This window comes from Juglans regia, chromosome 9 (genome assembly GCF_001411555.2).
Source record: "Juglans regia cultivar Chandler chromosome 9, Walnut 2.0, whole genome shotgun sequence".
NCBI lineage: Eukaryota > Viridiplantae > Streptophyta > Magnoliopsida > Fagales > Juglandaceae > Juglans > Juglans regia.
Window position 1 is genome coordinate 18,036,909 of NC_049909.1, and position 21,376 is coordinate 18,058,284.

Here is a 21,376-nt window from a genome sequence, read left to right on the forward strand (position 1 = left end):
GGGATCAAATATTTTAAACTCACAATGAGTTTCTAAGCCCAGCCCAAGATGAAGGGCCTCCACTAGAAGACAACAAAATAAGAGAGGAATGACAATATGTCAGGAGGGAAATGAGAGATGATGTAACATGAAGGAATGAGATATTGAAAATAAAATAGGGAAACAAGACGATTTGAGAGGGACTTTTGAGGGCTTCTTCCATATGACTTTTTGGCCAGACTACAATTTTTAGAGCTTCTTCAACCTCACGACAAAGACTTCAGCAATATCATCTCTCCAATAAGATAGACTTCTAATTTTCATTGTACAGTAAGGATAAGATACTATGAGAGACTGTAAAATAATTGTATTATAGTAGATTTTCTCATCCTCAAACTCCCGTGGATGTAGGCATTATGTCGAATCATATAAATTTGTGTATTTCCATCTTTTTTTTTTATTTTTCCTGCATTTATTTTTTATTCATTGCCTTGGATGTATGCACGAACACCATTCAGTTGCACCAAACCACCATCAGGTGTTCCAAATCACACCGATCAAGGCCCAAATAGTCTCAGCGGGCCGGTAATGACTTTTTCCCCCCTTCCAACCTATTGCGTTATTTTTAAGCATTAACATGATATATATTAAGTGATAATAATCAGACTCATCTACATCATTCGATCTAGGATCTAACAGTTAGAAATGACACAATTGAGAAAAAAGCATGACTGGTTGAGATCAGAGAACCAGAAACAGAAGCACGTCTAGAACAATTAGGATTATAATGAAGAGTATCGTTGCTCATTCCTAAAATATACAAATATTTCTTCTTCTCATTTTAAACCATGTCATCCTAATAACAAATGTTGATATATTTATAAGACTTTGCTTTTGCTTTCTTGGCAAAATTTTAGAAATTTGACATCTTCTCAAGAGGATCATATAAAAAACAGGACTAAAGAATAACAGTGATATTAATCTATTTAGCAAGCTCAGGAAAAAAAAATATGAGGACAAATGCCATCTTAATATGACATGATTTTAGTATTGAAATTTTATATTTGAAAGCGAGTGCCAGTGTATAAAGCACACCCTCTATTTAATTGACATGACAATACTTGATTTGCTAGAAAAAAATAAATTTAAAATATATTACTAGCCAAGTCTTCTTATGTCGATAAAATAGAGGGTGTACTTTGCATACCGACTTCCAAGTAAAAGAATTCTTTAGTGGTTAGCATGACAATACAATCTCTAGAGCATTAGTATTGGTGTAGCCAAATGTAAATGCAAACTAAAAGTTAGCTAACAACTCCACTAAATTGTCTACATTGGAATTAGGGGTGTAATCGGTTCGGTTCGGTCCGGTTTTAGACAAAATCTAGGACTAAACCGGTATGTACCGGTTTTATATTTTCCAAAACCGATTATACACCGGTTACCCTCCTAAACCGGTACCTCCGATTTTACCGATTTTTGGTCCGGTCTGGTCCGATTTTTCAATTTTTTTTAAAATGTAAATTTCACAATTTATCATTAAAAATTTGTTTATAAAAAAAAATTTGATTTAAAAAAAAAATTGTTTTATACTTTTATAAATATCTTAGACTATATAATAGTATTAATATTAGACTATTGGTATAGTTATAAGTTATATATTAGTATTAGTTATAAACTATATATTTAATATTAGTATTAGTTATAAACTTGTAGTATTAATTATAAGTATAACTATAGTCATTAGTCTATATTAGACTATTAGTATTAGTTATAAACTTTTAGTGATTTAGTATTAACATTTTATGTAATAATTTATAAATTATAATAAGAAATTATTTCATATATGAATATATATAATTATATATATATATAAATTTCACATAAAAATTTATAATTATGTGAAATTTATAATTATACATAATATATAAAACTTATATATATTAATATATATATAATATTTTGTATAAAAATTATATATACAATAATACAAATATTATTTTTTATATATATTTTTTATCAACCGGTCCGGTCTGAAAAATCCTAAAACCGGAACCGGCCGATTTTTACATTCTAAGAACCGGTCCTAGACCGGACCGGTTCAAAACCGGTAAAATCGGTCCGGTCCGGACCGATTTTTCGGTTTGAATTTACACCCCTAATTGGAATAGACAAACGCAATTTTTTTGCTTACAAGTTACAGTAATTCCACATATTTGTATGGTTAATCTTTCCCATTTATTAAATAATTTATAAATAATTTATCTCCCCCCTATCTCTCTCTCTCTCCACATAAGCCCTTAGTTATTTCTCTCGATAGAAGCTTAGCCAAAAGTTATTTTATTCATTATTTTTCACAGGGCTCATGCACAGTACCGCTTTTTCCCTCGAGTTTTTTTCAGGTCTAAAACCGGCCTAGGACATTGGATGAATGCCTTGTTGATTTTTGAAGATATTGTCTGCATCAATAATTGTTTTTCTCAGAGAAGACAATTCATTAACGCAAATAAAATAGATACATCAGTTCAAAAAATAGAAGTTAATATAAAGAATAAGAGACAATAACGGGGGTTCTTTCCTACTATGAAATCTAACAAACACTGCGAAACTTTAATTAGAGGAATGCTGCTAGTAATATTATTGGAAGCTACCCATTTTGCAATGGCATGCGCATATCGATTATGAGATCAATGTATTTTTTTTACTTTCCAATCTTGTGTCACTTATGGTACATTCTGCTATCCAGTCTTGAGTTTTTTCTAACTCTGTGTATGCTGATAACGTTCTTTGAGAATCCCCTTCAATTGAGATGTTCAATATATTTATGGAATGTGCTTCTTTAACTCCTGAAAACGCTGCCCTTGCTTCCCCTAGATTTGGGTTGCAAATTCTTATATGTTCGGCCACTATGAAAATTATCTCCCCTGTGTGTGATTTGCAAACTACAATTGGGGTGCTACCACATGGTATTACCGCCACATCAAAGGTGATTGAGAATTTACCTATGGGAGGGGGAATCCATCTTTTTTCTACCCCTTTATTTTTTCCAGTCGAATCTCATGCATTACAATGGTCGCTATAAGAATCATTTAGTTTAACAACAAATTGTTCTATAGAGAGGTTTAGAGAGTCATGCATAATCTGATTTCTATAAAACTATAAGTTATCCATAGCAATCACAACAAAAATTTGAAACTTGTGGATTTAAGTATCCAAATTTGAAGGTTATGAACCGAATCCAATATGCACCTAATCCAAGTTTGAAGATTGTGACCTATAGCTGAGATGCTAAGGGGCCATGTTGATTGTCTCCAAATAATTTTAGAGCAAGGGCACTCGAAAAAGATGATAGGCGGTTTCTTCAACAGAATTGCAGATGAGACACAAATTTTATAGTTATTAGTGTTAAATATGATCATTGAAAATATGATTGTTTAGATAATAATTTAATTATAATTTGATTATTAATTAGCATACGATCGATATAATTGTAAAATATGAAAAATTTAATGTAACACCCATTTCTCGTAGGCTATGAGTGTCACGTATTTTTCATAAAAATAAACCTGGCAAGAGATCTCAAATTTCATAAATGAAATTAGAAATTTATTTTGTAGAAAAAGGTCTAATAAAATGTCTTACAAACATATTAAATGAATAAACTGAATAAATTCATGTCATAAAAACATGTTTTATTTTAGAAAGTCTGAAACTAAAATTAACTGCTCCTTCAATTCCTGGCCTGTCTGCTCGTATTCATCATTCTCACCTGGGTGGTTAAAAACATGAAAAAAAACTAAAATGAATCGAAGACTCAGCAAGAAATTCATCACAACGTAAACATAATAAATATAAGGTTTTCATAAAAAATTTCATGTTGAGAGTTTAAAATTCACGAGTGTTCATACTGATACTTATGCTATATATGACTGATTTAACTGACTAATTTATCTGATTTAACTAATTTATCTGACTGACCAACACATTTAACCATGTGTGCGAGGTTGTGCACCGGCCCCACATCCCGCGGCCGCAAGAAGAGTCACTGATAGTATTCTGGCATACTATGGTGGACCACGCTTGAACCAGTGGCTTGCACATCCACCCTGAAAACTGAATTTGCATTGGTACCATGCATCTGAATGGCCATCTAATTAATTGATCTTATCCTATATTGCACTTGAACTTAAGATAGCTTATGTGTCTTATACACATGAGATGCATGACATGATACATACATAATTATAATTTATAAATTTGAACATGATGTGGAATGACATGATCGTATGCTGTGGTGGATGACATGTTTGCATATGACATTAGTGGTTCATAAATAATGGTTGTCAATGAACTGGCTTGAATAATACTTATATGTAAGTTGAACTGTGATGATTCTAATTTATGATCAAATTACTTATCTCGCTGCTCTTCTTCTTGAATAACACTTCGTAACTCGACACCTATATGCAATAATAACTATCACTAAATTTATTTGGAAACAATATTTACTAATATCCTACTAAATTAAATTCACAATCTAAAAGATAACCAAATAAATCTTTGTGTAACATCATAATCAATAAATCTTAGTATTTAAATTACTTACATACTAATAACATATTATAATTTAGTAGAATATTTGAGTTATTTTAAAATAATTCCTAAAACTTCAATTCTTAAACTAAGTTTCATTTCTTAATATAATTATTAAATCTTATAAGAAACCTAATAAATACTAATATTGTTTAAATATTCTTAATATAATAATTTTATTAAAATTCTACTAAATAAACAAATGAATTTTAATAAAATATTAGGCTCAATAATATGCTTTAAAATACATTTCAAATTCTTTAAGCATTTCCTTATAAAAATGAGTTTATGACTAATATATTTATTTAATAAAACTAAACTCAACCAGAGATATTAAGCTCAATAAAATCACTAAAACAATTATTGAAATATAATAAAGTCAAGCCCAATTTAAAATACAAATCTATTACATGTCTAAACCTCAAGCTCAGCCCACAAGGAAATTAGTCCACCAGATATAAACACCGAACAAGTTAAAACAAGGGCCATATGACCTTTTAAAACACTAGTTTATCAAAATGAGCCCAGGCCCGTTTGTGAATCAAAGGTTCCTTAAGAACTTAAGAAGCCAAAATACACTGACAGAGCAAAGAAATGTCATGTGAGAGAAATAGAGGGCTTGTGGAAGTGGGAGAGAGGCTCACGGGGCCAAAACTCACCGAGGGAGGGGGTTGAGGCGATTGTAGCTTTGGGTGACTGGAAGTGGGAGAGAGAGAGAGAGAGAGAGAGAGAGAGAGAGAGAGAGAGAGAACTGTAAAACCAAAGAGTTAAGGAGAGAAACTAGTGGTCGATGGCGGTGGGCTTACCAGAAGGGAGTGGGCTCAACGGGGCTACACTGGTCGGCGGTTTCTGTGTCGTCGGATAGGTGGTTCGGTGCCTCTTGAGGTGGCTACTGTGGAGGAGGGCGACGACTCTGTTTCGAACATAGAAAACAGAGGTTCACAAACAAATAATTTCGCGAAGAGGGTGGATCAGAGGCTTACTGTGTTTGGGGAACTCTTGGCCTTACATGGTGGTTGAGAGTGGGGAAAGGCTCATGATGTGGAGAAGTTCCAGTGGGGTGGCTCACGGCTTTGAGTTTCTCCTCTCGTATATGGGGTAAACAAAATTTATAAATGTAGAAAATATAGAAAAATAAAAGGAAACCTAGAGGAATAGAGACGTGCATATGCACGAGAGTGGAGACGTGCGGAGTGGAGAAAAATTGCTCATCAACAGAGTCGGTTTCAATGTTAACAACTAATTTCGAGAAACGTACGTGTTTTGAAGTTTAAAGTGTTTAAATAAAGACTAAAATCAAAAGATGAGGTTAGGATTACAAATTCGAAAGATAGGGATGAAGGTTACGGGTGAGGATAGGAAGAATAAAATTTAAATTCAACCAAAACTCTAAAATCTGAAAAAACTATAATCATAATAATAATAGAAAAAATTTACTAGAAAATTTACTTATATACCCTAAATCCAAAACTAGTATGTTACATTTAAATTAGATAAAAAAATAAAAAATATTAAATTAATAATATTTTTTTACAATTTTAGCTAATAGATGGATAATCAAATATATGATTAGGTTTTGAATGGAATAAACAAAGAGCAAAACATATGATATAAGCTAAATTCTAAATTTGCCTTTGCCTATTCTAATTCTAATGCTAATACTCTTAGAAAGGTAGTTAGTTGCATCCTAACTTTACTGACCAAAAGACCAAAAAAACCAGACAGTAGACAAACAATCACAACATAAATATACAGTCCAAAACAAATCATAAGGATAAAACTGTAATCGAGTAATTGTCTCATCAAACAAATTACACTTCTTGAAAAATTATATTCATCATTTCTATATACCACATATCATATTTTTATTTTTATTTTTTAATCTTATCAAATGTATAGTATATAAATAATGAGTAGAAGAATTCAATAAGTTTAAAAAGAATAAAATTAAAAAAAAAATTTCTGAAAAATTATATTCATAATTTCCATATACTAAACACCATATTTTTTACTTTTTTATTTATTTTTTAAGTTTACTAAATGTGTAATATATGGATGATGAGTAGAAAAATTTAATAAATTTAAAAAGAATAAAAATTTAAAAAAAATAATTTAAATTTTTTTTTTAAATATATAAGGTGTGATATAGGAAAATAATAAATAGCAAAACCCTAAAATACACTTCCCAGTTAGGAGGTTAGGAGGTACATGGAGACCTAAACGTGACACGTCTACCAAATGTATACCATTTTTTTCCTTTCCTTGAGACCAAGAGCCAAAATCAAAACGCAAGGAATAAGAGGCTAGTTCTGAAAACGTGAAGAAGGCTGGAGCGGAGAGTATTAGCCCAATCTTCAGGATCTTCCCAAAACCCTCCCGGGGCCCTCCCTTCCTCTCTGGTTGTTTCAGTAGTTTCTTCCATATGCACGGGCTCTCACGAAGCTCTCTCTCCGGTTTCTTGCAGACCGGCGATGGCGCACGTTACAGGAACGCCGCCGCTCCGATTTCCTGCTCCTCACGACTTTTTGATTCCGTATGCTTTTCGGTTCTCTGATCGATAAACTTTCTAATCAATAGTTCTTAAAAACTGTTTAAAAGAAACGAATATATATATATATATATATATATATATATACACATTTAAATTTTGGTCGGAAATTCCAGTTTTAAGACGTTTTGAGTGAAATATTGTCGAAATGTAGATTTGCGGTTTCTCTTTTATGCGTGCTAATGCCCTTTTGCGTGTCTCTATATGTGTGTCGATTGCCATTTTCTTTGGGCATGATATCTTGATGTTTCTGATCCGTAGTAGGTGGGAGAGAGTGAGTCCAGGAGTCGTTGGTACTCTGTGTTAAGTGCTAGAAGGAGTCATGTCATCAAATATTCAACTCAAGTAAACTTGAAGGACACCTCGTTTCCGGGCAATCGATATGAGTCCACTGAGTCCACTGCTGCAGCACCCTATGTGTCGGCCTTACCAGCTGAGAAATTTGAATTCTATAAGAGAAACTTTGACAAAGACTTGGATTCATTACCATCTTCATGCTTTATAACAGAGGTAATAAGCATTATATTTTTGTATGGTAATGATTTGGAAATGTTTGCTTGTCCTCTATTGACGTGTTTTTCAAAATATTAGTTCCGTCTAAAATGGGCGACAATTAGCTATAGTTAAATGAGGAAACTACAGCTAAGTGTAGGCTCTACTCCTGATGTATGCGATTATTTGTAGCATCTATTATTTCATCATGGTGCCTCTCTTTCTGAGCTGAATTGCCGGGTGAAATAGTTTTTCAATCTGTACTCTATGCGCCAGCCATCGCTTCCATAAGAAAGGAGAACGTAATCAATCCCAAGACCAAACATGTAAGGCTTTATGAGAAACAGCGGCTTGTTTCTGGTGACTTAGAAGGAAAAGTGATAAAAAAATATTGCTAAAGTTTGGACAAGAGAGGAATGCAATTTAATAACATATGTAAAAATATAATGTCAAGTTGTGGTGCTAATTTTTTTTACTTGTCAAAAAACGTTGTGGTGAAATAATTGTTTTAATTTTTTCTTGAATAGTTCCTGCAATATCTAAGCTTTGTGAAAAGTGTTGTGGCCTCAACGAACCTTCCACTTAATGTCCCGCGTGAGATTCTTGCAGAGAGTCAAATTGTAAGCAGCATTGTCTTTTTAACCTTTTTAGGGGGTTGTAAAATTGTTTGTTATATCATACTAATTTTTGTTTCTATGCCTTCCTGAAGGTACAAATTATGAGAAAACCCATCAAAACCTCATCTTCGATTCACCTTCGAAACCTCCTTTCTCAATCGGGTTCCCACCATTTTCGGGGATTCTCATCCAAACCCAACTTTTCGTTCACACCCTTTGAAGACCCTCCCCCTAATCTAGTCTCCAAAATTTGTAACATCCTCTCTGGTCCCCAATGGGAAAAGAACCCCCAACTCAAAACCTTGAGCCCCAAACTCAAACCCTACCATGTATCCAAGATCCTTGAAATCCATAACAACACAGACTCAGCCTTGCGCTTCTTCTATTGGGTCTCTAACCGGCATTTCTACGTACGTGATATGAGCTGTTTTATATCGATGCTCAATAGGCTTGTGCAGGACCGCCAATTTGCGAAAGCAGACCACGTGAGAATCCTTATGATCAAAGCTTGTCAGAATGAGGACGATCTCAAGCGGGCTATGTCATATTTCAACGAGATAAGTGGAACTGGTTTTGAATTTACTCTGTATAGCTTCAATACGCTTTTAATTCAGTTGGGAAAATTTGATATGGTTTTTGTAGCACAAGATGTATATTATAAGATGTTGAACAGCAGGATTAGGCCAAGTTTGCTGACATTCAATACTATGATTAATATATTATGTAAGAAGGGTAAGGTGCAAGAGGCAGAGTTGGTTTTGAGTAAGGTTTTTCAGTATGATATGTGCCCAGATGTGTTTACATATACATCTTTGATTCTTGGACACTGTAGGAATGGTAATTTGAGTGCAGCTTTTGGGGTTTTTGATAGAATGGTGATGAAGGGGTGTGACCCAAATTCCGTTACATACTCAACCCTTATTAATGGCCTATGCAATGATGGGCGGGTGGACGAGGCATTGGACATGATTGAAGCAATGATTGAGAAAGGGATTGAGCCAACTGTGTATACTTATACGGTTCCAATTACTTCCTTATGTGAAGCTCAGCGTGTGAATGATGCGATTGAGCTGGCTGGAAGTATGAGGAAGAGGGGATGTATTCTCAATGTTCACACACATACAGCATTGATTAGTGGGTTGTTTCGAGCTGGGAAACATGAGATTGCAATTGGGATATACCACAAGATGTTGAGGAATGGTTTGGTTCCAAGCACAGTAACATTTAATGCTTTGATAAATGAGTTTTGTGCTGGAGGAAGATTTGGTGTTGCGTTGAAGATTTTTTATTGGATGGAAGGCCATCGTATGGCACTGAATGTTCAAACATACAACGAGATTATAAAAGGATTTTGCTTGCTGGGTGATGTTCAGAAGGCAATGGTCCTTTTCAACAAAATGCTCAAAGCTGGTCCCCCTCCAACCGTGGTTACATACAACACACTCATCAATGGGTACCTTAAATTAGGAAACACGAACAATTCTATTAGACTATTGGAGTTGATGAAGGAGAGTGGTTGTGAACCAGATGAGTGGACCTACAGCAAACTTATCTCGGGGTTTTGTGAGGGTGGCAAGTTGGATCTTGCATCTAGTCTTTTCCATGAAATGGAGAAAAGAGGTATTAGTCCAAACCAGGTCTGTTACACTGCTATGATAAGTGGATACTGTACAGTGGGTAAGTTAGATATTGCCCTAACATTGTTTGAGAAGATGGAGGAAAGTGGTTGCCATCCAAGTGTTGAAACCTACAATGCCATTGTCAGTGGGTTGTCCAAAGATAATCGCTTTTCTGAAGCTGAAAAGACTTGTATCAAGATGGCAGAGCAAGGCTTACAGCCTAATGTCATTACCTACACATCTTTGATTGATGGGCTATGTAGAAATGGTAGGACTGAGCTTGCATTCAAGATATCCCATGAAATGGAAAAAAGAAATTGCTCACCAAATCTGTACACATATAGTTTACTTATTTATGGGTTATGTCTAGAGGGAAAAGCTGATGATGCGGAGGGGTTACTTGAAGAAATGGAGAGGAAAGGATTGGTTCCCGATGAGGTGACATATACATCACTTATGGACGGTTTTGTTATGCATGGTAAGCTAGATCATGCATTCTTACTTCTTAGGAGAATGATTAACATGGGCTGCAAACCCAACTACAGAACATTGTGTGTGTTGTTGAAAGGGTTGCAAAGGGAGTATAAGTTGCTCACAGAAAAGGCTGTGGCACAACATGAAGCAGTGTACAATTGCAGCTCAGACGAGAGATATACCAATTTTGAAGTTTTATGTAATTTCTTAACTAGATTGTCAGAGAATGGATGTGACCCTACTGTTGATACCTACAGTACTCTGGTGACAGGCTTGTGCAGAGAAGGCAGATCTTGGGAGGCAAGTCAATTGATGGAAAACATGAAGGAGAGAGGCTTGTGTCCTAATCAAGAAATTTACGACTCAATGCTGGTTGCTCATTGCAAGAACTTAGAACTGGACCATGCTCTGAAAATCTTCAACAAAATGACAATTAGAGTCTTGGAGCCCCGCTTATCAATCTACAAAGCACTTATTTGTGCTCTCTGCAGTGCAAGTCGGGTAGAAGAGGCTCAAAGTTTTTTTAAGAGCATGCTTGAGAAAGGATGGAATAATGATGAGATTGTTTGGACAGTATTGGTTGATGGATTGCTGAAGGAAGGGCAAGTAGATCCATGTATGAAGCTTCTGCACATTATGGAGGCCAGAAATTGCATTCTCAATTCTTATACATATTTAATCTTGGCCAGAGAGCTGTCTAAATTAGACAAATCCATTGAAACATCTGAAATATCTGACAAGTTAAAAAGGACATAGATTGACGATGAAGTATGAACGTCTGTTAAATGGGACCAATAATGCCTTTCAATCTTGCCATCATACAGTGGGTAAGCAGACGTGCTTCTAACTCTTCTTACCTTTTCTGTTTCCTTCATTTTCCGTTTTTATGTCAATAATTTGATTTTCAGGTATGATTTCTTAATTACAAGAAGATGACAGATGATCGTGCGTCTGGCATACTATTTAAAGAATCTCGGACCTCAGATTAAATCAGAAGGCTTAGTGTACACAAATGTGGTTCTAAAGTAGCCTTACAGTCATGTTTAGGTAAAGTTCACATTCAGAGATTTATTATTGCTTTCACCATATCTTTCAAGTAACTTTCTTGTTCTGTTCTAGTTTTCTTAGGACCGTCTTATCATTATTGTTTTGGTTCATTTGTCTTGCCAGGGAATAAAAGTTTTGTTCCTTTTGTCATTGATTATAGCCTTCTTAGACTACTAGTGCTTGCCAGTCACATTCCACATGCAACCTAGCTAGGCAATCTGGGGTCAAAAGAAAATTTTTGGTCCTTTTGAAAGCCAATTGGGTCATACCATAGACTGCTACCCATGATCACAAAATTTTATGGATTATTTGATGAGAGCTTTTGAATATATGCTTGATTAAATTACTGCAGTTCATATTATTGATATCAAACAGCTCCTAAATGTGGTTTCTGACAAAGTCACAGACCTATAAAGCTTCCTAAGGGGTATTTCCCCACAAACAGCCTTTGGGAATTCTAGTTGTAACTACACCATGATTTATTAAAGCTTCCACATTTGAACTTGAATTCCAAATTGAGAAACCATAAAGATACTGGGAATTTCTTCCATTATTTCTAGCTGTGCAATTAAAATTTCACCTTTTTGATACTACAATCCTCTGATGCAAGATTGTACATTCACTCTCTAGGTGGAGATAATTTGAGAGCCGAGTAAAAAGCTGAAGAGGAGGCCCACTTGCTTATGTTCTTCTAAGACTTAGGTGCCATCCCAGACCAATTGAGTTTCCTGTCTTTGGGAATCACATCTTTCTAGCCTGAAGGATCTCTCTTCCCACTCTCCTCCACATGCTTCCCCCCATATAACATAATACTATTAGGACGCTAGTATTCTGGTTAAATGAAGGGAAATTAGAGGAAACGGTTGATTAAAATGCTTGTTATTGTTGATCATAAGCATGCGTGTGATTCTCTCTCTGCTTCTTCTTATACTGTTTTAAAAAATCATGTCACTTCTTCTTGATCCTTGCATTTTGTCCTTTTCTCTCTTTAGGAGGAAATATATTTTTAAAAATTCCTTCTCTCTCTTTAATGTACTTCTTGGAGCCAATTGAATAGGGTCTGAACTGAAAAGGGGAAAGGGAACAACTTGGTAAGAAGTCTGACTCTTTTCAGCATGATTTGATTTTAAAAAAATGAAAAAGTTCTGTAGATTTTCGGTTAGCTCCTTTTATAAGGCGCTAACTTGTCATTGTGTCTATGATTACCCCTGGAAAAGCATTTGGAGAGTTAAGTTACCTAGTAAGGTGGCGTTTTTCTGTTGGTTGGTGTATCTTGGTAAAATTCTGACCATGGATAACTTAAGAAAGCGTGGAATGTGTGTAGTAGATTGGTGCTTCATGTGCAAGAGAGATGGTGAATCTATTAACCATCTTTTTCTTCATTGTGAGGTGGCCAAGACTTTGTGGAATGAGATTTTTGGTAAGTCGGGTATTGATTGAGTGATGCCCAAGCAAGTGGTGGATCTTCTTGCATGTTGGAAAGGTTTTGAGGGGAGTCAACATATTACTGCCATATGGAAGATGATTCATTTGTGCTTGATGTGGTGCTTACGGTTGGAGAGGAATGGGGGTGCTTTAAAGATAAAGAACGCTCAAATGGGAGAACTTAGGGAGTTTTTCTTTAGTACCTTGAGTTGTTGGGCTAAGGCTCTTGTATTGAATGGAGATAATTTTCTCATGTATACTCCCTGTGTACTTAGGCTTTGCCTATTATTATGAATAAAACTTCTTGATTACTTATCAAAAAAAATATTTTCTTGTTTTGCTTTAGTCTTTTTATGTTTCTAGTGTGAATGTAGGTATTTCCTCTTATATATTTCTTGTGTACTTGGGCTTTGCCTATTCTTGGTAATGAAATTCTCTTATTAATTATAAAAAAAGAAATTGCTTGTTATTTATGGTTTATAGCGCTAATTCGAAATATGTTCCTAAAACATGTTCAGAAAAACAAATGTTTTGCGATGACCTTCTTCATTATGCTGCAATGTGGTAAAATCTCTCTTTTAACACTTCCAACGAATCTCTTCTTGATGCAGAGAGAAGAGTTTTAGCACACAACTTGGGCAAACAAATGCTTATGTAACAGTAGGGCCATTTCCAAGCAAGTATTACAAGGTAAGGGTGCTCTTTCAAAGAACATGCCAGGTTATAGACACTTAAAATTGTTAGAATTGCTTGTGTCATTGGCTGCTGTTACTTCCACTCCTTTTCTTGACGTTTACTGGAATTATTTGCGAAAGGTAGGTCCAAGCTCAACACGCCGTATACATAAGGCAAGGCTGCTGACTTTGTGAAACCTTGGGTTTTAGCCATTTTTGCGTTAGAATCTGTTTTCATTGTGTAGTCCATGTGCTACTGCTACTTCCTCCCTCTCTCTCTCTCTCAATATTTGAGATCGGCTGGACTTACTGCACTACCTATGTATGATGTTCAACGAAGAAAGGTGGATTTCTAATGGTTCAAGTCATAGAGTGCCAGATTGCGATGTTTACATTCTTAACATGATTCCTTGTACACGTGAGAAACATACATCAGGATACACTTGAAAATTGAATAATTACCCATGTTAGACAGGTGTGCTACCTATCTCACCTGATCATGTTCAAATTCCCTTAAAATGAAACACCGCGAACCTGGTTATTTATCTTGCCGTTTGTGCATTACTAACTTTTCTCTGTTCATCCACCATTTAAAACTTGTCCCAGGAACTTCTATAAAAAACTTTAAAAAGAAAAGTTAATCCTGCTGATGCCCAAGTTAGGCATTTTTTGCGCACTAGTTATGCTATAATGGAAATTATTCCTACTGTTCTTTTTGCATATTGCATGCAGGAAGGAAAAGTGTGAAGATTCAAATTTCTAGTGGAGAGAAGAATATGGCTGGTTTAAAATCATCCAAATGCAGCCTATCGTCCTCTGTTTTGGCATTTGAGCTTTTGATGAGCTGCGGAAAGATTTTTTTTTTGATTGGCACCGGATGTTTAGGAACAGCGTCTCGACTATCTCAGGGTGCATAGGCCCTCAAAAAGGAGTTTCCCGCAAGTGCATCTCGGGTAATTCAAGGAGAAAAATCCCCCAATCCGATGGCCCCTGGAAATTGTTTGGGTCCAAGGGGATTTTAACCTTAGACTTGGAGGGAGCATACCCCCAAGCCAAAGGCCTTTAACACTTGAGCCAACCCCTAGGGGTTGAATTGTCTTCTATACTCAACAAATCAGCATCACGAGTGCTCAGAAGCCAAATTCAATAAATCAGGCAAGTTTTATCATCAGTAGTCGAGTTAATTTTGTGTACTAATCCTCTATTTGTTTCAATAATGTTTTGATCTGTTGAGCTTGTAGCTTTTGCATCTAAAATAGTTGTCTCAAAGTATGGAAAACCACAGATAACATATTCATTTGCTGACCCTAAACTAAGGTACGGTTTGGATAGTGAGATGAGATGATATGGTTTTAGATAAAAGTTAAAAGTTGAATAAAATATTGTTAGAGTATTAATTTTTAATGTTATTATTGTTTTAAGATTTGAAAAAGTTGAATTGTTTATTATATTTTATGTAAAAATTTGAAAAAATTGTAATGATAAGATGAGATAAGATTAAACATTTTCACTATCCAATGTCCACCATTGAATATGAAAATTAAGTTCAAAGATGATGACGGTGATATGAGAAAGGCAGGAATTAAGGTTTGGTTAATATTTGTGAAACGAAGGTATTAAAATGAGAATCTTTGTTTGGTTACGCAATTCAAATGAGATGAGATGAGATGTTTTATTGAAAATTGAATAACATATTGTTATAATATAAATTTTAATATTATTATTGTTTTAGTATTTGAAAAAGTTGAATTGTTTATTATATTTTATGTGGAAATTTGAGAAAATTGTAATGATGAGATAATATGAGATATGTTTGTGTATTCAAACCGGGCCTAGCAACTTGATTAGCAATTTTAATATCTAGAGCTTAGCAACTCGATTGCTCATTCCGTTGCTGCAATTACTTGTCATTCCTGAACAACCCATCAACCTGAACTATATTTTTTGCAGTTGGAGAAAATCATTGGGAAATTGAAGACAAAGAAGTAAAGAAGCAGAATTCTTGAACAAGTTGAGAAGTACTCCAATTCTGTTCTGACCAACGAAGTGAATAAAGAACGGGAAAGTCAAAATAGAGCTACCACCAAGAAGGCTATCGGTCTCATAGAGTGGATGAGTAAATCAAAGTGGGCATTATGTACACTCTCATGTATGTTTCTAACCGGACAGGTGATCTTGACTGCTCCCACAATTGAGTCCCCCCCCCCCCTCGGTGGGCGGGGGGAGATTTTTCTCTATTCTTTATTTATTTATTCTTTATTCATTATTTCTCCTTTCTTTTCCTCTCCGAAAATAGAAGATAGGTTGGGATGGCATTGAGTTTACCCCTTAGAAGAAAATAGTTGGAAAAAAAATATTATTTGTGAATTTTTACCTCAAAATGGAAGGTGTTATTCTTTTTTTGATAAGTAAACAAGTATTATTAATTAAAAATGGGCACCAACTTTCTATTACAAAAATCATTATGCCCTATCGATGTAGGCGCAATAGAAACTAAAAAATCATGAAGATTCATGCTATTAAAGTTCACAACAATTGTCCAAGTACATAGAGTTTTAAAAAAGAAAATTTTAAGCTATGCCATAGATCTCTCTTTGTCTTCAAATGTTCGCTCATTGCGCTCTTGCCACAAGCATTACATAATACAAATTGGAATCATTTTCCAAACTGTTTTGATTTGTTGTACTCCTCGAATGGAGGTCAAGCAGGCCAACATCTCCACCACAGATTCTGGCATCACCCATGCTAGATCCATTCTTTCTAACACCTCATGCCAGAAAGACCTAGCAACCTCATAATGTAAAAGTAGATGATTCATCGACTCTCTCCCGCTTTTACACATGCAGCACCAATCTGTAATGATTATCCTCCTTTTTCTCATATTATCCGTAGTGAGAATTTTGCCTAAGGCAGTTGTCCACACAAAGAAAGAAGCTTTGGGTGGAGCCTTGTTCTTCCAAAGCCTTCTCCAAGGAAACTGTATCTCAGGTTCTTGTGAGAGAACCTTATAAAAGGAACGAACTGTGAATACCCCTCTCCCTACAGGAGTCCACCACAAACCATTTTCATGCTGGATATTCGGACGCCACGAATACAACAGACTATACAAATCTACAAATCTCTCCACCTCTCAGTCTTGTGCCACCCGGATGAAATTGATATTTCAGTGTATACTCCCACCCGAGATTCCCATAACCTCTGCCACTGTGGCATCTTTGTCACTAGCGATCAGAAACAATCTAGGAAACAAATCTTGAAACGCACTGTTACCACACCAAACATCCTTCCAAAATCTGATCCTGGACCCTGTTCCCAACTAAAACCGAGTATGATGATGGAAAACCTCCCACCCTCTTCTTATATGTTTCCATAGCCCCACTCCATTGGTGCCTCTAACTTATCTAGTACACCAACCCTCCACTGAACCACCATATTTGTTTTCGATCACTGCTTTCCATAAGGTTTCTGGTTCCTTAATATATCGCTACAACCATTTTCCAAATAATGCCCGATTAAGTAACCTCAAATTTTTAATACCCAACCCTTCACTAGAGATAGGACGACAAACATTCTCCCACTTGACTAAATGAAATTTAAATTCCTCTCCTAAACCACTCCACATAAAATTTCTCTGTAACTTCTCAAGTCTTCCTACCACATTTGTCGGTATAGGGAATAAGGATAAGAAATAAGTAGGCAGATTAGAAAGTGTACTCTTGATCAACGTAATCCGGCCCCCTTTCAACAAGTACATTCTCTTCCAGCCTGCCAGTCTCCTCTCTATTTTTTCAATCACCGTATCCCAAATCGAGCACGATCTCGAATTTATACCCAACGGAAGTCCCAGGTACGTCATAGGAAGAGACGCTATCTTACACCCCAATATCCTAGCCAACTCTCGGACATTTTGGACTCCCCCAATCGGCATCAACTCAGATTTATCATAGTTCACTTTTAAGCCAGATACCACTTCAAAGCAAAGAAGCAACACCTTCACATCACGTAACTGATCTGAATTAGCCTCACACATAATAAGCGTATCATCTGCAAACAACAAATGAGAAATAGTAGTAATACCCCTACTCGAGGATCCCACCTGAAAACCTCCTACAAAACCATTAGCCACCAACGCCGAGATCATCCTGTTCAATGCCTCCATAACATAACAAAAAGTAGAGAAGATAACGGATCCCCTTATTTCAAACCTCAAGAGCTCGGAAAGTAACCCTCTGGACTGCCATTGATCAACACAGAGAATCTTGCGTGGAAATACACCAGCTAATCCAAGACCTTCACCTCTCCCCAAAACCACACCTATCGAATAGATATAGGAGAAAATCCCAATTACCATGATCATATGTCTTTTCCACATCTAACTTGCACATAATCGCTAGACTCTCAGCCTTCAATCTACTGTCCATATATTCATTGGCAATTAGAACCGCATCAAGAATCTATCTACCATTTACAAATGCATTTTGAGGCTTAGTTACAATCTTCCCCAACACCACACTTAACCGATTAGCAAGTACTTTAGAAATAATCTTGTAAATTCCATTCACCAAGCTAATAGGCTGATAATCCATAATCTCACTAGCCCCCACCTTTTTAGGTATTAAGGCAAGAAAAGTGTTGTTGAGATTTTTCTCAAAATTTCCAACCAAGTACAACTCCTGAAACACCTTCATAAGATATTCTATTATCACTTCCTAACATTCTTGAAAAAATCCCATAGAGAAATCATCGGGTTCGAGAGCCTTGTCTTTTACCATATTTCTTACTACCTCGTACACATCTTCCTCCTCAAAAGCCCTCTCCAGCCTATCTACATCCCCCGTCTCAATAGTGTCAAAAACCATACCATCAAGAGTAGGCCTCCACCCCACTTGCTCAGTAAAAAGCTTCTCAAAAAAATCAACAACATGATCTTTAATAACCTCCTCTTCCCTGCACTCCACCCCTTCAATTTTCAGTACCTCAATGTTATTGTTTTTCCTATGCAAGTTTGCGATTCGATGGAAGAACTTCGTACTCCGATCCCCTGACTTTAATCATAGTGCTCTCGACTTTTGTCGCCAAGAGATTTCTTCCTGTAAAATAATCCTCTCAAGATCTGTGACCAATACATCCCGTTGTGATTGCTCATCCTCAAAAAGTGGTCTTCCTGCTTGGAATCTTTCTAATTCCTGAATTTCCATCCACTTGGTATTTTTGTTCTCCCTTACGTTTCCAAAAACTGTTTATTTCACTCATTCAGGTCTCTTTTTAAGGCTTTCAGTTTGTTCGCAAAAATGAAACTGAGTGTACCATTGAACTGATAAGAAATCCACCATTGTTTAACCCTCTCCACAAAACCTTCTGATTTCAGCCATATATTCTCGAACTTAAAGTAACGTCTACCACTACGAATGCCTCCACAATCCAGCAAAATAGGCCAATGATCTGAATTTAAGCGTACCAAACGCTTTTGCCAAACCTCCAGAAAATGGATTTCTCAATCAAGTGAAATTAGAAAGTGATCCAAGCGAGACCAAGTCTGGTTATGAAGGTCTACCAAATTCAAGTCAAAGATACACTCTAAGAACTCCACGCTTGCAGGCCTCAATCTTCTTCTTCCTAAGCTTTCACTTGGGAATCTCACAACATTGAAATCTCCCCAATACACCATGGAAGGTCCCACCAACTATGAACCCCTGCTAATTCATCCCACAATAGTCTTCTGTCAACGTCTAGATTTGGTCTATACACACTTGCAAAAGCCCATAAGAAATCATCGAACACATTTTTAAAAGGGCACGCTATCATATATTTTCTTATATATTCCTCCACTTTTTTCACTACCCGCATATCCCACATCACCACAATTCCTCTCGATGCCCCTATTGAGGCCAAGTATACCCAATCCACATGAATCCCGCTTCATAAACTTCGCACAATCTTCCTATTTATCATTTTCATCTTCGTCTCCTGTAAACAAACAATGTCTGCTTTCCACTCAAGAATCAAGTTTCGAACCCGGTGGCGCTTATGTACCTCGTTAAGCCCACGCACATTCCAAGACACAATCTTAGGCTTCATTTGGGAATAGTCAGCCCCTTCCCTTTTACCCTACTCCTATTAGAGCTCTCCTCCGAATTCATCGACCACGCCAATTTTTTGAGCTCCCGAATTTTTTTGGAATCCCCCTTTCTTTTTTGTTGATGTCCAACTTCTATAGCAGTTAACAATGCTATGAACTGCTCTTCATACCCCTCACAATTAATCCCCACATAATGTTGAATTTCTTTCACCTTTTAATGACCCAATTTGATGCTTGGTTTGGATAATAGTAGTTCAAAGGAATATGAATCCCCCTCCTATTAATCTAATCGCTTGCCTCAGGGAGAAAAAATTCATCTTCCATCGAATGCATAAGCACCTGATCACAAGCCTCAGGGAGAAAAAACTCATCCTCCACCGAATGCATAAGGTCGACCGAATCATCATCCTTTCCAGCCACCCCGAAATCCTCATACAACTTGACAGACGGGTTCGTCGAAGCCACACCCGCATCTCCTCCAGTCATTGGCGACATATGAGCTTCCTTCGGGGGAGAGAAACGTGTTCCAAACTCCACCAGTGCCTTTTGCACACAGTACACTGGCATACCATCATCGGCGACGTCTGTGCACCCTCCACCTGAGCCTCCGTCGGCGGCAAGCTTTCCGGTATGAAGCCTAGACTGTGCAACTCAGCGGAACACACTGGATTAGGGTTCACGAAGCAACTTGAACCTGCCATGGGCTGAGACAAGCTTGCCCCAATCCCAGGCCCATCACAATGGGCTCTGGGCTTAGACGGCCCAACCCCATCACAGGGGCCCAAACTAGTCGACGCTTGCTGCTTGGCCTTAGGTCAAGTAGGCCCACCCTTTTGACGCCACACAACCCTATCCTTCCCAAGCTTAACTTTCTGTTGGGCCTCCCTCTGGCTTTTCTAAGCCCATCGCCCGTTGCCTTCATCTTTTCTTTTAAGTCTCCATTTTCATCCCTTACCTTAAACAGACCGACAACATCAAGTATTTCAGCCATACCCCTTTATAGAAGTTGTAACTGCCCTTACACCTCCAACAACATCCTACGGACCTCCCATGCCTCCTGACATGCCACAGGACTTCTGCCATGGGAATGGCTCATCGCACCGTACGGTTTTGACGGAGCATCGTGATGCCCATGTCCCCTGACAGAGCCCCTCACACCACCGTCACCTTTCCTTGCCACTTTCGGCATCGTCAGCACCTCCTTATACAATCGAGATTGGTGCCTCATCACCCCTTTGAAAACATTCGACTGGCCTCCATCAGAAGACTCCTTTCTTAGCTCTAACAACGCCTCCCTCATCTTCCTCCACCCCCCACCCATTCTCATCTGGAATGCATAAGACATTCCTTCTCCCCCTGGTTGTACTTAGCAACCTCAAGGTATCTCCCTCTATGATTTGAGCATTGCTGAGCAATAAGACTACAATAACATTCTCTAGTTGCTGAATACACCTCCTTTCTTCCTCCTTGCATGCTCTCCTCTAACACCCTCCCAAGCCACTACAATGAAGATGGACCCAGAAGAACCGCATGTTCTGTCTTCCATTTTCTTTCGATAAGTCCCAGCAGTCCACCCCCAGCCTTTGACAAAATAAAACATTTGGATTCAATCACCACCTCTACATGACCACCCATTTTAGTCACTACAAAAACTCAAAAATCCAGCAACACCATCAACGAAAAGAAATGTTGCAGGATGCAGCACAAAAAAAATTCATGCGTACGAAGAGAAAATACAAATGCCCAGACACCAACATACATATGACACTGAAGGTGTTATTCTCATCAATGTTATATGGGTCTTCTAAAGCCACTAGAGAATGAAGAAC

General features: G+C 36.9%; 1 protein-coding gene and 1 long non-coding RNA gene across 6 annotated transcripts in view; both read left to right on the forward strand.

Moving 5' to 3' along the window:
• LOC109014231 (pentatricopeptide repeat-containing protein At5g65560-like) overlaps window positions 1-14,622 on the forward strand; it is an 18,820-nt gene extending 4,198 nt beyond the window's left edge. The window contains exons 1-7 of one of the 5 annotated variants that reach the window (XM_018996605.2): window positions 6,812-7,105; window positions 7,385-7,630; window positions 8,140-8,232; window positions 8,322-11,149; window positions 11,255-11,369; window positions 13,406-13,484; window positions 14,201-14,622. In XM_018996605.2, coding sequence (XP_018852150.2) covers window positions 6,995-7,105; window positions 7,385-7,630; window positions 8,140-8,232; window positions 8,322-11,078 — 3,207 coding nt within the window. In that variant the 5' untranslated portion in view covers window positions 6,812-6,994 and the 3' untranslated portion in view covers window positions 11,079-11,149; window positions 11,255-11,369; window positions 13,406-13,484; window positions 14,201-14,622. Of the gene's footprint in view, window positions 1-6,811; window positions 7,106-7,384; window positions 7,631-7,650; window positions 7,939-8,139; window positions 8,233-8,321; window positions 11,150-11,230; window positions 11,370-13,405; window positions 13,491-14,200 lie in introns of those variants that run through there. The other 4 variants (XM_018996603.2, XM_018996604.2, XM_035693924.1 and 1 more) reach the window with 4 other exon arrangements.
• An 82-nt stretch (window positions 14,623-14,704) lies between these two features.
• Window positions 14,705-15,783, forward strand: LOC109014243. The gene is made up of 2 exons (XR_004802390.1): window positions 14,705-14,785; window positions 15,419-15,783. It is a non-coding gene; the product is annotated as an uncharacterized LOC109014243 (long non-coding RNA).
• Window positions 15,784-21,376: the final 5,593 nt, after the last annotated feature.